This window comes from Vidua chalybeata, chromosome 8 (assembly GCF_026979565.1).
Source record: "Vidua chalybeata isolate OUT-0048 chromosome 8, bVidCha1 merged haplotype, whole genome shotgun sequence".
Classification (NCBI taxonomy): Eukaryota; Metazoa; Chordata; class Aves; order Passeriformes; family Viduidae; genus Vidua; species Vidua chalybeata.
In genome coordinates, this window is record NC_071537.1 from 9,121,505 (window position 1) to 9,137,938 (window position 16,434).

The 16,434-nt window shown below is 37.3% G+C and overlaps 1 protein-coding gene across 4 annotated transcripts in view; it reads right to left on the reverse strand.

Moving 5' to 3' along the window:
- The window catches only part of VTI1A (vesicle transport through interaction with t-SNAREs 1A), a 257,572-nt gene that overhangs the window by 91,646 nt on the left and 149,492 nt on the right, over positions 1-16,434 (reverse strand). For 2 of the 4 annotated variants that reach the window (XM_053948652.1, XM_053948651.1), the window contains 2 exons: positions 9,827-9,897; positions 5,485-5,546 (listed from right to left, as the gene is read on the reverse strand). In XM_053948652.1, coding sequence (XP_053804627.1) covers positions 5,485-5,546; positions 9,827-9,897 — 133 coding nt within the window. Of the gene's footprint in view, positions 1-5,473; positions 5,547-9,826; positions 9,898-16,434 lie in introns of all 4 variants that reach the window. The other 2 variants (XM_053948654.1, XM_053948653.1) reach the window with 1 other exon arrangement.

Genomic DNA, 16,434 nt, shown 5'->3' on the forward strand with positions numbered 1-16,434 from the left:
TTTTGCTGACGACACATTTATGTTTTCCAGATGTTTTGTCCATCACTTCAACAAAGAAACAAGGTTTCTTTTTAAAGTCAGAGACAAAGCGAGGAACAACTAGGTACTAATTAATGCCAATGTTTAATCTGGAATAACAAGCAGTATGTTCCTCATCCAAGGACTAGATTGTGATTAACAGCACCACAGAGCTTATCAGTTTCCTTCTGAAAAGATTCAACACTTCATAATTGATAAAGGTTAGCTGCTTAACAAAACACAAATGTACAATAACATAAGAATCAAATAACTATATTAAATGCTTAAAAGTCAGGAAAATGTTAAAAAAGTTATATTGACAGTAACAAGCACTAAAATATGCTATGCATATTTTATGGCTTCCAGTTAACAACAGAAATATTAAGGACATGATTTGCAAGGAGCACAATAAAAGCTGTGTTGCCCCAAGAGATGAACCAGAATCATTCTGCCACTTACTCTCCCCCTTATTCAGTCTCCTTCAAGTTAAGGGAATTGATCCTCTGGTTTAAGTTAACCATATGCTTAAATATGCTTCTGAATCAAAGTCTAAATTACTGAAGTAAACAGCTGCAGCTGTAAATATTCAACATGGAGTCGACATTTTGCTTGAGGATTTACCGTTTCAGTCATTTTTCAGTGTAGAAATACATCTTGAAGTAAAAATAGATATATATGTACAAAAAAGTTGCTGAAACAACTCCTACTCAAACTTCTTTTGGCTTGAGACCAAATATCCTGGAAAGAAGAACTCCTCTATTAGCATGAAAACAAAGCAAACGTAGCTGTATGTTAAACCCCACTCTGGATTAGTGATACAAAGATCTGCCTTCAGAAAACTGCAGAGACTCAACAGTCATAGCCAAGTATGACTGAAACAGGCTTTAGCTCAGAAGAAAATCAGCTTTTTGTCATGGACTTTTGGGGATGGAAACAGAGATTGGTAGGAAAATAGGGAAAAAGGCAGTGGTAACACTCACTCTTTGGGTTTGTGTCCACAGAGACATGACTGTCCCTGCTACTGTTCTAAACAAATGGAAATGTGGTCTTTGTAGCCAAGCAAGGAGGCAGAACAGACATTCTTAACTTTGCACATCTCTATGAGCAAGAGAAAGCAATAAAGAAGTCTGTGCATACACTCCTGAATGGCCACAGCCCAGGTCAGTGGGTGGAGGCAGAGCACCCCATGCCCTGCTTCAAGAACTGCCCTACACCTAATGTCCCCTCAGCCCAGTGACCACAACATCACCACTGCTGAAGTTCTATGAGAACTGCTAGAAAAAACTCTAATCCAGGCCCAGACTCTGAAGGCCAATTCTGAAAATCACTTCTGCTTAGGAGCAGAGGCAATGGACACAAGTTGGATGCTGGGACATTTCAGTGAGATACCTGGAGGATTTGCTTATTTCAGCTGCTACTGGAACAGATTGCTCAGATAGACATTGGTATCTCCAGCCTCGAAATGTGACGGGAGTAGAGTCTGAGCAACCTACTCTAATGAGACTTGCTTTGAACAGAAGGTTGGACCAGATGACCTCTAGGGGTCCCTTCCAACCTAAATTGTCCTACAATTCTGTGAAATGTTAACTGCAGAGTCCAAAAAAGTAGAACAAATTTTGATTACCAGTGATGCAAGAAGCAGAACTCCCAGAATTTTCCTGGAAAGAGTGAAAAAGCTTCACCAGAACTCACATTCCATTTCTGACTGCAATCATATTGGTCATGCAGCTGTTGGGAAGTCACATAACTTATTACCTGAGAGCTGAACTGAACCCTTACTGCCTCATTTCTAACAGACAGAGGTACTGTCTCTGACCTGTTGGGAATCAAATTTTAAAAGTCTCTTTTATAAATGCAGATGTGTTCATAAGCTTCTCAAAACATCATTGATAACAATTCAGAACACTGAAATATGAAGACTAAAAGAGTATTTTTAACACAAAAATTTCCTGGTGAACCAGATAGGATAAAAAGTTGTTCTGGAGTGTAGCAGCCATTCTTCTAAAATATTTTCCCGCAATTCGAAGGGGGTAGACAGAACTTATCTGCTAATTGAAAAAAGATTCAGATCTACTGAAATTTTTATCTGATTACTTTTAGGTTTGTTTGTTTCCCACTGGGCTATGTGTGGCTTGGAAACTTTCCAAATTCTTTTCTTATAAGCTTTTCTAGGCTATTGGCTTAGAATATGGGCAAAAACCCTGAAGATATTCCAGAACACATTCTTTTCTACTTCTTTCTAGCACACTGTGCACTTCCCAGTTCACACTGGTGTACAGGCCAAGGGATAGAGACCTGAGACAACCCATTCCAGTGTCTCACGGACAAAAACTGCACACTTCATCTAAATCCAAAAATTAATTTCTACTCTAAGTTAATTTTCTGAACCCCCATGTCCCATCACTGCACACACAATAAAGAATTTCTTCCTAATATCTAATTTAAACATACTCTCAGTTTGAAGCCATTCCCCCTGATCCTAGTAATGCCATGCCATAAGAGGACTGTGTTAGCTTCATAGAACCTAAGTATTTGCTACAGAAAAGAAAAAAAAAAAAAAAGATCATGAAGTATAGTAGGTCATTTGTATGTGAGAATACTTAAAAAAACTTATTACCCCCACCCCCAAAATCTTGTAAGACAACAAATTCCAATCCATAAGGCTGGGTACCTTATTGCTGGAGCAGCAAACTGGGACAGGAAGACCTGTCCCTATTATGTCACTGATTTCCTTAGTGAGCTATGGCCACCTACAAAACCTGTCTCTGCTTTTACTCCCCATCTCCAGAACATTTTATGCACAAACACATGGCCAGGGAATTTAGGTCATACAAAGGCAGTAATTTAGCCCTTTAGCTATCTAAATACATGATCTCTTAATATATTCAGCCAGATTCAAAAGAGATGCTGCTTTACCTTTCCCAGACAGTAAAATTAGAAAGAGTTAGGCATTAATTTGAAGCATAGAGCGTTAGCATGGCATATGACCACAAGCATATCAGCAAATATATATTGTGGGAACAGCCACTATATTGAGCAATGTTCAATTTAACATTTCCTTTTCTGTATAATATTGATGTGGAGATGGTCCTCCAGTGTTTTCTTTTATTGGTTCCAGTAATTATGTAAAACATTGTGTGGTGTGTACTGAAGTATGCAGAAATTAGGAAACAACTGCCAATCTGTGCTAATTATATTTCTTACAGTTGTATTTATCTAATACATGCTGATTTCTTGGGGTCAGTATTTCATGATTATTCTTGCAACTAAACAAATTGGGATGATGCTGACGCTGGGATAATGCTAGACCCTTCTACTCAACAGTCACAAACAAATTAAATTCACTGTAGGTCTATCAATTATGTGGTTTTAAACAACATCCTGAGAAGTGTCTATTGAAAGCTGCTTCTATGCTGGCATTGCTTTTGGCACATTTACCTGACCTGAGCTTAAATCCTAACCTGACTTTCTTCTAGATGGGTGACTCAGCTCAGCATTTTTGTTGAAGAAAAAGGAAATCCAGTGCCGTTCTGACACACAGAAACATCCCATCATGGTGTTCAACTACATAATCCTTTTGTCTGAAAAGAAGAGCCCAAGTGTATCTCAGAAAGATCATATTTTCATTTGGCTTATGGAACACTTATAAACTAGGACTCCTAACTGTGATTCCCAAACACAAAACAAAGTCAAAGGTTACAGCATATGTTTTTGTTTCAGCTTCTCCAAATTACTTGCAAATGTATTCAAACACAATATGAGGAGATACTTTATTTTATTGAAAATAACAGACTACAGGGTGCTGCAAAAAAGGCTGGGGTACCTCAAGCATAAACATGGAAAGAATACATTGGTTTAGAAACCCATAAATCCTTATTTGAATCTGCCAACCTGAAAGCCAAGTAAAGCCCGAAAAAACTATTTTTCCTAAATGCTATGTCTGATTAAGCCATACTATTAAATGACAGCTGAACTTTAACATTAATATGATATTATTTAAATAACTGCATGATTTTTTTTACACTAAAATGATGAATGATTTTTGGACAGCTCAATTGACATAAAGCAAGAAACCCCTTTAATGAGATTTGACAAAATGGAGACATATGCAGAATATTCGTTACAGCTCATGTCGCAGAGCCCTTCCGTGGGAGACTTGGGTTTGGTTGGTGTCTTTTCTTTTCCTTCATTTTTCTTATAGTTTATTTTGATTGTCTACAGTCACTGAACCATCCCTTTCAATTGCCACTTCCTTCCTCCATGGATTTTGAATTTAGCTTGTGTCATTTACATATTACTCTTAATCAGAGAATTTTGTATGTTACATTTTAGAGGTGGAATTGTAAGAAATCTGTGGAATGAAGGCATCAGGTTCAGTCACTTTAACCTTTGTCAATTTAGTAGACAAGTAACTAACAAAGGTATTTTTCTGAGGAGACTTATGCAGAAGTAAAGCTTGTGCTAAAGAACAACTTATAAAATACCAGTTTTCACATTTCCTAAGCCAAGTGACAAATCAACAACAACTCTGCTAAATTTTTCTCCTCTTTTTTTTTTTTTTTTTTTTTTTATAAGCAAAGTGCACTAAGCAAACACACAACATAAAAGCCTGTGGCAAGGGTAATTTCAGACTGAACTCTTCAGAGGATGCACTAAACTCCTTTAAAACTGTGCTTTCTTAGCACCCAGCACTGCTTATTAGAGGGATGCTTTTCTTCTTTAGGAAACGGAATATGTACAGAAATATAGACATCACAGAGAAGCTCAGGTGCTGTTTCACTGGGTAAAGAACACATATCTAGAGGTGCCTCTAATTCAAAAAAAATCTGTCTGAATATGCACTGATGCAAATTTAAGGGGAGAAATAATCAGTGGATAACCCCCTCCCTTTAGTCCCACATAGAGTTTTAGGACATTGGACAATTTTCCTTTTCATATCACCTCATTTTGATCCCAGGGACAATTTTCATAACATTGAAAGTGTGGAAAAACCATGCTAAAACCACAAGGGTTTACAGTGTGTCTGCCCTATCTACTTAGGCAGAATTGATAATTTTAACCTGTTCTCTGCACATAAATTTATGCTGCCCCAAAATATTTACCAACTTCCTCATTTTAACAGCAAAAACACCCCTCAAAACACAGAAATCACTCAAGAATAGGAAACACAGAAAATCATAATCAAAAAAATCTTAATTTTAGAACACACATCCAAACCCCCCCCAAACAAATACAAAGAAACAAAGATGAGAAATCATTACACAAGGGCTATCCTTCAGGTTCAGAAAACTCTCTCCTTAGGCATAACAAAGCCTTCTATTATCCTAAGACATTCTACACAGCAGCCTGGGTAAAAAAAAGTCGGTACACCAGCAAAATGTTGAGATTGAAGTAAAATTGAAAATAAAGGCACAGAGGGAGAGAAGAAGAAAAGAAAGAGCAGAAATGTCCCTACCTTGGCCTTACCTTCGCAACATTCCCGTCAAAATCCTGGAACTCTTCCCCAGGTTTGCATCTGTTTCTCTAAGCTGGGGAGAAAAGAGTCCTGTTAAAGGTAAAAGGCACACGTAGCCCATTCTGTACAAAGGACAGGGGTTTCTACAGTCATCTGAGTCAGTTAGCTTCAGGTTTAGCACACAACAAGCTTGTAAAGCCACCAAAGCTCTGAAATGTTAAAATACCTTGTCTTGTTTTCACTTACATAAATATGAAATCCAGGCAAGGGAAGTAATTGAGGCAACAAAGGTGAGTCAGTATAAAGAGCAAAAGCTTTACAAATAAAGAGCTACAGGTAGAAGCTCTATACATTGGAATCCATAAGTCCCACGTGTATGTGTATTGTTTGTGTACACTAGTGAAAGGATCAAGGGATGAAGAGACAGCCATGTTCTTGATGCTTTATGAAAAGAAAGACATATCTTTCTTTCACTGTTTTTCAAAGACTGCAGTTTAAAGAAAGAAACAAATACAAAATATATCACTTTAGGAATTCTGTGTCAAATAAATATGTCTATACTGCCCCTTAAATACGAAACTTGTACTGACCTTACAGCAGCCACCTCTGGCCTGGGTGCTCAAATGCTTTGTGAATAGTATATATACATGTCCAGAAGGAACAGCTGTACAATATATATGGTGGGTTTTTTTCATGTAAGAAACTCTCACTCGCTGAAACAACCATTTTTGTAGTTTATTAGGACAAAGGAAACCTACAGTTTACAGCTACACCTAATCAGCTGTCTTGTTCTACAGCTCTCAAACATATTGCAAAATAGGTAAAAAATGAAATAGAGTAGATGAAAAGTTATGAAGCAAATTAACTTCATGTTTATTTCTATTGCTTTTAAAAAGGGATTAAAATGTTCCCTCCCCTTTCTTTCTGTTTATTAGTGTCCCACAAAAGGAAATCTAGAAATTAAAATATTATAGGAAGAATGGAGTTACTTTCCTGTCACCTCTTTTGCCACTGGCAGCTAGAAGAGAGACATCTTTTGACATTTTAGACATCTTGGAACCAGCGGGACATCTAAATCTACTGTAAAAAGATAATGCAATGGTCATGACTATTTCAGTTATGAAATAGCAGGGACCACTGTTTCTAACATGCCCCAAAATACAGCTGTGTGTACATACATAAAAACATTCTTCTCCTTGTGAAAGCTGAATATTTACCTCTTCGTTATCAAATCAGATTGAAAGGATTACCTGAGTCATTGACTTCTTACTGAAAAACTTTGTTGTAGTAGACAAAATGCATCCTGTGTAACAAATCCATCAAAACAGTAACACTGCCAAGGAGAGTGGCAGTCTTCCAACAACAAATCACCTTCACTATAACAAACCACTATTATATCTTGAAGATTTGAACAGCAGCAATATTAAACCCAGTCTCTATTCTGGAGCACAATACTGTAAATATTTGCTGCCAGATTTAATGCTTATTACTGAAATCAGTAGGTGATGTGACAATCAGTGTCACATAACCTTTTTGCATAAATTTCCTCCTTATTCTTCTAAAAGCTATTAAGAAAATACCAGGTAGAAGCTGGGACTGGATAACACCAATCAAGTCTTACTCTTAGCAATATCATATTCAGTGGGAAGGCTTGAACTAACTCTCAGATCTCTGTAATTATGTGTTATGATGGAACAAAGATGAGTATTATATTCCAGGGAGGCCATTCCCTCATTTTTTCCTGATTCATCTAGACAATTCAAGCTCCAGAAAAGCAGTTTAGCCCGGTTTGACACAAGTAACAGCAGAAAAAACGTCACAATAATTTTTAAAAGGCTCATTAAAAAGCCAAGTTCTTATCTATGCTAGAAGGGAATCTGAAGTACAAATGTATGCTTTACATTGGTCTTTTATTATTCATAAAGATGCATTTAACACTTGGGGCTTCTCCTCCCTTTCACAGAAAAGTAGCGCACTCCTTTTTACCATTATATGTTTGATCCTAACTTTCCTGTCTTGCTGCAGGATTCTACCTGACAGCTAGAATCAGTGCTGATAGTTAGGAAGGGGAAGCTGAATCTTAAGGCTTTGACAAACTCCTCTAAGCAAGATGGCCTCATGTTTTTACAGTAATAAAAAACCCACAAAATAAGCGAAAGAAACATTAAAAAAGAAACAAACATGTATACACATAGTTGGAAGATCTCTAGCTACCTCCCAAGAGAATGCTAAGAAAACACCTTTTCTTCCTGCTCTGGCAGAAAAAAAAAAAAAACCCCACATGAAGAGTTTCAAACTGTAAGTTTGTTTTTATTTAAAACTGGATTATCTGATTGCAGTTCTTCCACCATCTCTTTACCAATACCAGCACACCACAGAAGTGTGGAATGGAACTGGTGGAATGTGAGTGAACCTCTTAAACAGTGCGTGTTTCATAGACCTGCTGTAGTGGAAACATTTTGAAACAGGCTTTGATATTAGCAATGGCAAATCTAAATGGTGTTTAAAGATAATATTAAGAATAATAATGAGAAAACAGGAAGATGAACAAGATGCTGACATTGATATCTTGTCTGTCTTAGACAAATTTTGAGGTTTTCCTAAAAAATGTTACATCTTTTAATGTCCTGTATAATCCAGTTAACCTATTTGACTTGTAGCAGAGCTTTTATTCCTTCTCTTTGTCTTCAGAAGAAAATACGAGTTTTACTCTACAGACAGGAAAATTCATATATGTAAATTTAACCAAACCACAGAGACATTAACTTATAAAAAATAACTTTTCTGATTTTCTCAAAATTGAACTGTTAAAGCTGACCATCATACTCACAGTGACAATTTCATTCCAGAAGACAAGTTTATTCCTTGGTTGATAAGATAATAACTCCATGTATTTAATGTACAGCTATTATGCATTGATAAAGCACCCTCTGTTCTGGTCTTTCAAAATCTCCAGAAAATAGAAAACTAGCTATATTATCCAAGATCTACACTGAAAGTTCATCTGAGTGTATATAGACAGGTGGAACAGGTTGATTCATGTGGCTCCACTGGAGAATTTTTCTGAATTCCCTTAAGAAAATATTTTAAGTTTTTTTAAGTATTTAAGTGGCTCCTGATAAAAAACTTGGAAGTTGAGATCTTCCATTATGACAAGTGCTTTTTTTTTTTTCTAGAATATCCTTCTTATTTTTAATCTTGCTCTTTGCATCTTACAAGTTTTGCCTTCAAAGAAATTTGCTCCTCAGGTGGGAAGCAATGAAAAAGAAAAGTTATGCTATGAACCATGTGTACATTGAGTGATCAGAACTACATCCCTGGGATCTACAGGATCAGCAGAAAGGAGTACATGGCATTTATCTCCATTACCTAGGTTTTATTTGTCCAGCTAGAAACAGAAAAGCATTTCAGACTCAGCAGTCACTGGGGATGTGAGAAGTGGAGGTGAAATATGACACCAAGTTGCCAGAACATAACTTGGTCAATTCTCACAATTCTTCGTTACATTTAGTGATCTAGCTACATTTAGTGTTTTAAAGTAGCTAATGCCCAGCACTTCAGAAAGCAACTGGTACAGCTGGCAGAAAATGCCACATTAATGCTGTTATAGGAATTACTAATCAAAGCTATCCAAGTGAACAAACTCCCTGGGACAGTTAAAGGAGTTTTTTTAAAGTGCCTCTGTTAAGAAATGTGTGGGAGAACCTGGCTTTGTAAAAATTGGACACTTGGGAAAGTAACTGAACACGTCATGGACACGAGCAGAAACCAGAGACAGAGAGGCTGGGCGCCCACATGGAAGTTCAGAGCACTTGTACACATTGGATGGGATGGGCTTCTGAGCATCTCCATTAACTCTGCACAGTGGAGCTGATCCCCATGGAAGCTGCATGAGCCAAAAGTGACATGGATATGTCACCTTGGCTGCAGAGACTGCAGAGACAGAGCAGCAGTACCTGCTCCTCACACAGACCTGCCCAAGGGGCTGCTATTTGCATCTGCAGCTACAAAGAGTAAGGTTGCTCAACTATTAGAAGCTCACTTATGATATTGAACTGTTTCATAGGAAGCCCAAGAAGTCATTGGAATGGACAGTGTAACAAACCCTTCAAAGGACAGAACACTGACCTAACTGTGATAGTGACAGAAAATTTGCTCCCAGCAGCAGCTTTGATGACTACAGTGTGACTCTCCATCACAGAGACTCGGCAGGATGGGGCCCATGTAAGACACTTTGTAAGTTCTCCACTGCAGATGGTGATTATATCTCATCTGGATTATTTTTGCACGCACAAAGAACTTGCCCAATACAAATAAAATGCAGAATCAGCAATTACTTATTATCAAACTTACCCTTTCCCGAGCACGCTGGATCTTCTCTCTGTCATGGCTGAGGTTTTCAAGCATCTCCTGTCCAATCTGCTCTGCATTAAAAAATGAAAATGTAAATCATGAAAAATACAGCTTGTGACTGCAAGGCCTTAAAATGCCAAGTTAGATTCTAACAGGAGCATTTAACACATGTGGCAGACTAATCACTCCTCCTAACTGCAAAGAGGAATACATCATTATATTAAATTTTAAGTTTTTAAAATAACATAAAACTGAAGAAGCAAACCAGAAGCTGCCCCTCTGTAGTCTCTTAAGATTGTCTACACCCTGGGAATTGATGCTGACCTTTGATCTGCGAAACAAAGGCAAGAAGACTTTCAGACTTGCTCTAGATGCTGGGTGCTCATACTTCCTATCTACTCCTTAAGCCCAAGGAAGTCAGTAAGCCTTTGCTAAAACACCAGCCATTCTTGTACATCTAAAGACACAGAAGTCATATTAGGAAAAAAACCTCTCTCAGTGCCTCTCAGCACTTACCATTGATGCTTAAATGAAAGCTTTTTCAGGCTCAGCCCAGTTACTGGTGTCTGCTTTGCTCCACCATGGACTGTTTCTGGCTGGCTTAGAGATAGGCTGTAATCTCCTGATGTTTTCAACAGCACACAGAGACATTAATTTATAGTCATCACCGTTTATTTACACAGGGGCTGTTTGCTTCCGCAGCTTACGCTGAACCAAAGGTTGCAAAATTAGAGTGGAGAGGCCTCAAGATATGGTACAAAGACAACACAAGATGCCAAAACTTTACTCTTCAAACAGCTTCAATCAAATGCTTCTCTAACACTGAAATATTAGCAGCAAGTATAGAGAAGAGATTTTAATCTTCAAAGGTCTATAGAAATATTAAGAAACCCTTCCTGTATTTCCCCGAAGGAGAAAAATAAGTTAAATCATTCCCATTTTACAGATGGGGAAGCAGGCAGAAGGAGCTGAAGCAGCTGTAGCTTTGCCTCAGGACACACAGCACGTGTGAGACAACCAGCATTTCTGTGCACATTCATTTAGGGTACTTAGCAGGCTTACCAGAGATACAAACCAAAACAGTGAAACTACAAAAATATGTTTTTTTTTTTCCTACACAACAAAAAAAAGCACCTTGCTTTTGTTCTGGTGAGTGAGTGGGATCCTAAATGTCATTATTCAGGGAGCCTTGAGAAATGGATAATTAAAAATTCACCAATATGTTAGTAAACACAATTATGATTTTTTTTTTAATAGATAGTCCATTTTCAAGGAACAATCCAAAGTAGAATCACCTCAAACTTTAAAAGTTTGAGACAGGCAATGTTATTTTTAAATCCATTTAACACAAGGTACACAGTCTGCCAGATAAAGTCTGAGGAAATTCATTACATATATATTTCTCTATCAGTTGCCAAGTATAGTACAAGTAAGATAAATATTTCCTCTGACCACAAATTGACATCCTCATTATGCTATCTTGTCCCTCTTGGCTCGCTGCTCTTTACTTTTAGCTGTATATACAATGCCTCCCAAAGGTGAAATGTGGTAAGATACATGGGTTTGGAGTTAAAAAGGCTGCACAGTGCAGTGCAGTTACACAAATGGCAGCCTCAGAAAGTGATTCACAAGAGCCTTGCTTATGTTTGCATGTCAAAGGACCTGCGGGATGGAACTACACTGAGCTTTTCCTCATTAAAGCACTCAAAATACTATAATACACAAACAGAAATATGTGTTCAATACAATCCAGGGGAGAAAAAAAAAAACAACAAAGCAAAATCTCTTAAAAGAGAGGGGGACAAAAATCAACAAATTACCAACCTAGTAGCATAAGTTGAAATGATAAAAAGTGTATTTATGCTAAAAATTACATGTATGTTTGCAGACATAAAGGAGTACGAGGTACAGATCTTCCTTCAAAGGAATAAGTTTAAAATACATGGTTAAAATGGTTTGGTATCTCATGAACAAAGCTCAAAAATATCTTTGTAGGGAACAGTTTTATTTTTATTACACCAATTTTTAAGCAAGTTACTGTGGGTTTGTATATTTTTTTTTCATCTTCTTCCTGTCACTGGCAAGTTCACACTCTTAGCTTTTTATAATGATTGAGTTTATTTTCCAACCATCAATGTGACAGCAGCATCAACTGTAAGTGAGGGTAAAACACCGTCACTTTGACGAATAGTGTATTTTCCTCTCATTGTCGATGACTGAAGACATCAATAAATAAGGAAGGAGAGCATGTCAGCCAGAATATCACAGAATGAATTGTTGATATGACACTTAGGGATTAAACCTTCAGCCATGAAGTTCAACCTAGCAGAGGGGTCTGAGAACTGAGATAGCTGCGTTTCTTCCCAGCAGCCTCTATAGATAAATAATTGGACGGATCATCAATTTTACAGGAGTAGCTTTACTCTACATGCACTTTCGTTGATGATCTTTGGCCTTTTTTGGGCTAAAATAACAACATAAGTTGAACAAAGAGATATGACGGAGATAACATAATATCACAATAAGTTTGCAAACATAAATTGACACCTTTATCCTCTTCATATCCTCATTCAATTCAGAAAATTCACTGATGACAGTGAAACTTGATTTTTAGCTGGAAGGTCAAGACTGTCAAACAAAAATATTATTACACAGAGAAAATAAAGACTTCTCAATGAAGACATGTCTCTTCACTTGGTTTGCAAGTGAAAGCACCTTTCACTAGGAAAGGGACTAGGAAAAATGAAGCACTAGCCCACAGTACACCTAATTACAAGCTTGATATAACTGCTTTCTAACGTTTTTCAGGTTTTCCCACAACTCTGATGTTTTCCTTTCAGTTAAAACATTCATCTATCTGGCAGATTCATGCTTTTTGTGCAATGGTGTTGTATGGATCTTCCCAGCCTACTTATAATGCAAGTCATTGAAAAAGCTACTATAGTTACATGCAAAGGTCAGGTTTGTAAGATATACTGTAGTGCAGATGCATGAATTAAGACCAATACACAAACCAAAGGGTGTTGCCTCTTGCCAGTAATGGTGTTATTTCCATAGAATCTTAACAATGTCAATTATTTGGGGATTATGCCAACCTTTCAGTTGCTTTGTATGGACAGTGTTTAATATGGTTTAGTGGCAAGTCCTACCAAAGACTGAGTGGCACTGCTTCTTCTAACTGAAATTCCCAAAGAGATGCATAAAATTATGTTTTAAAATTACAGCTAAACTGTGAGAAGTAGAAGGGTGAATGCCTTTACATCATTATTATCTGTGTACTGACAGAGGGCAGGAATATTCGATAGAGCAATTATCTCAGTCTTAAACAATGCTGTGATGGACAGAAAAAAATATTTCTGAGAAAGTACATAATATTAACAAGCATCATCCTTAAATGGTGAATGCTAAAATCCACAGCTCTAAATGTATTCTGCCCTAAAGGTGTTTGAACAAAGTATGGGAAATCATCCTCTTTGTTGCCAAGCACTTCAAAAATGCCATGTTGTGAGTCCAACACAAATGGTGCCTGGTTCTATGAGACTATGGTATGCAAGAAAAATATAACATTTCTTACCCTAAAACACTGTAATTAATTAGAGGAATGAATACAACTTTCCTCACTTGAAGAAAAAAAACTAACATCCCACCTCCCCCACCAATGTAACAAACACAAACCTATCTTCCCCCTTCACGTGGGCACAAACTGGCACATGGCTTTCAACAGTTTTGCTGAGATAAACCCAAAAGACAATGATCACTTCTAGCAATGATTTGCACTTCTGAATAAGCCTTTTCTTTGGAATTTGCTTGTAACCTGTATGCAGTATTTATACATACAAATTGTAATTTAATATGTGGTCCACATTTAATATGTGGTCCACAGAGTTTGATTTCTAATACCTACACACACATCAAGGACACAAAATAAGTTTGCTTGACTGGTTTCTTTTACATTTTTTGCCTCCAGTAATTTAAGAATTTATGTACTTTATCAGCTAAACTGATTGTGAAAGAGCTTTTTCTGATCACTCAAGTCAATAATACTTTTTTGCCCTAAGAATGACTAAAATATTTACTCAAGAGACAGGAATGACACGGAATGAGCCTCTCCAGGCTTTAGGTTAAACAAACACACATTTTTATGAATTTTGAAGACAGACTCCCCATTTTTCTTTTCATATAAAAAATACAATAATCCAATAGTTTATAGAGCACTTTTTCTCTCAAAGTGTACCCTGTGTGTTTACATATATATATGTGTATATATGCATATATGTGTGTGTGTGTACATATAAAAGTGTCATAAGATGCAGCAGTTATCTTGATATGAGTTAAAATTAAAAAAAAAAAAGCTTAAACTAAATCACAGAAAGGATGCTTGGATTTGCTCAATCTCATCATATGCATGCATCTGAACTATGTAATTAGAGGCTGGAAAAGACAAATTAATTTAGACTGGGAAAAGCAGAAGATCATGTTAAAAATCATGATGGCTGTTCTACAGAATCATGAAATACACTACAGAAACCACTGTGTGTTGACCAGAGTAGGAGTGGGGAACAGTTCCAGGCTGAGATCCTCAGCCCTGCCTAGTGAGCAGTGCCATTTGGGGAGTGCAATTGTGTGTGGTCTTTGCACAAAGACATCACATGCTCTGAAGATGTAGCAGAAGCTTATACAAGATTTTTGGAAACTATGCTGACACAGGCTGGGACTTTTTATTTTTCCTAAAGCCACTCCATTTTGGACAGGTTAAAAGTTTTGATTTTAGGAGACTAGGATAAATCATCAACAGCAGTGTCTAGGAAAAAATACTAGAAAATGTTAAAAGCTCACTGTTCAGAGGTGACAGCAAGCAGATTTGCAAACTTGGAAAATATAGGTTGCAGGAGTTGAAGAATTCAGGGTTGAGTCGAACACCTTATGCTTCTGACAGCAGAAAGTTAATAAAGTGATGACATATCTTGAAGTATAGGGACACAGGTAAAAGTCCAATAAATTCCCCAGTTCACAGCTGAGATATATTTACATTGAACAGCTGATATAATTAGAAACAGAAGGATTTAGATCATTAAGGTTGTTTAAAAATAAGTGCTGGGTAATACAGATAAATGAAGGATAATGGAACAGCCAAAAGCCAATGGAGAGAATTTGTAAAGCATTATCAGAACAGTGAAACATGAGTTAGTGCTCAAATGCCTCAAGAATCTGCCATGAAGATGTTAATCCGCATGCTGCTAAGTGGGCAATTAACACAATAAAATAAAAATTAGCTACTTTTTATAGGGATTAGTTGGCTTCTTCAGCAGAAGCAAATGCCATCCAGGTGGAAAGAGCACTGACAATCCACAGCATTCACCAAGGACATCCAATACTTCCAGAGCTGTCAGAAGTTCAGTTGCAAGAGAGGATAAAAGAAGTTGCCCAGTCTTACTGTGGAGGCAAGTAACATCTGAAAATACCTCCCAAACTTCCAAAGTCCAAGATGTTCACCAAAGTAAAAAATACAAACATTTTTCAAATGAAAAGGTCTCCCTATAAGCTATAATGGATGTTCATGAAATTATTTTTATTGGTCAAGAGCAAAAGGGGTTGGTTGAGACTGAGGTCAGAGAAGCCAGAAAGAAAAACATCCAGGCCACCTAATCAGAATTCAGTCTTTGTGTTTCGTTCAAAATAAAGAAGAAAAGATATTTGAGGAAGGTGCCACATGCCTTTAAGAACAAACCGGGAGCATTTCATAACCAACGCCTCCCATGGTCCAGGCCTGATTTGTCCTTCCCCAGTAAAAAAAAAAAAAGGCAGATAAATGAGAAGAAAATAGGATAAAGAAAGAAGAAAGATGACAGACCTAGTAACTTCACCTCCAGTTACTTTTTATGTTTCTAAGGTTTCATACCTTTTCTGAAATCCTAACTTACATCAATCTATTGGTAAAAAAACAACTCATTTCTCACTAACTGATGTATTTTTTTTCTGTCTACTCCCATCACCAATCTAGCTGAGCTCCCTTACTAACATCCTCACAGCAACATTCACAGGAGGTGGCAGACTTTGATTCTGCTGAGCACTTGTCTACATTGCAGGCTGGCCATTGTTCTTGCCATGCCCCAGCCCAGCAGTGCTTGTCTGCTCCAAATTCCTCCCACCGCATCTTCCTCCCCTACTCTCTTCCTTCAAATAAGTTCTAAGGCAAAAAAGAAATCTTTCCTTAGTGCATCAATAAGTAAACAACTTGCTACCCCCCTTTCAATCACTAATAACGTACCTAAAGTTGGGAGCCAACCCTCAGTGTCTTCTTTTGCTACTTTTTAAGTGTTCCCAGGATGGAAGAAGTCCCTACTTGCTCTGAGCTTGGTGCAGGAATGGGTGATACTTCATTGCAGTACTGCCAGCCTTGAACTTGTCTGAAAGTGGTTTAGCAGGGGAGAGTATTAAAAATCCTGATTGCATCTAAATTAAGTTGCAGAAATACATCCTCTAAAACTTGAGCCACAAGCTGACGTTTAATTAAACTTATGACTCCAAACAGCACTGAGATGACACAATGGTGATCTTTGGTTCATCTAATGCTATATTCATAATCATTATTTAATCAAAAGTGCTCC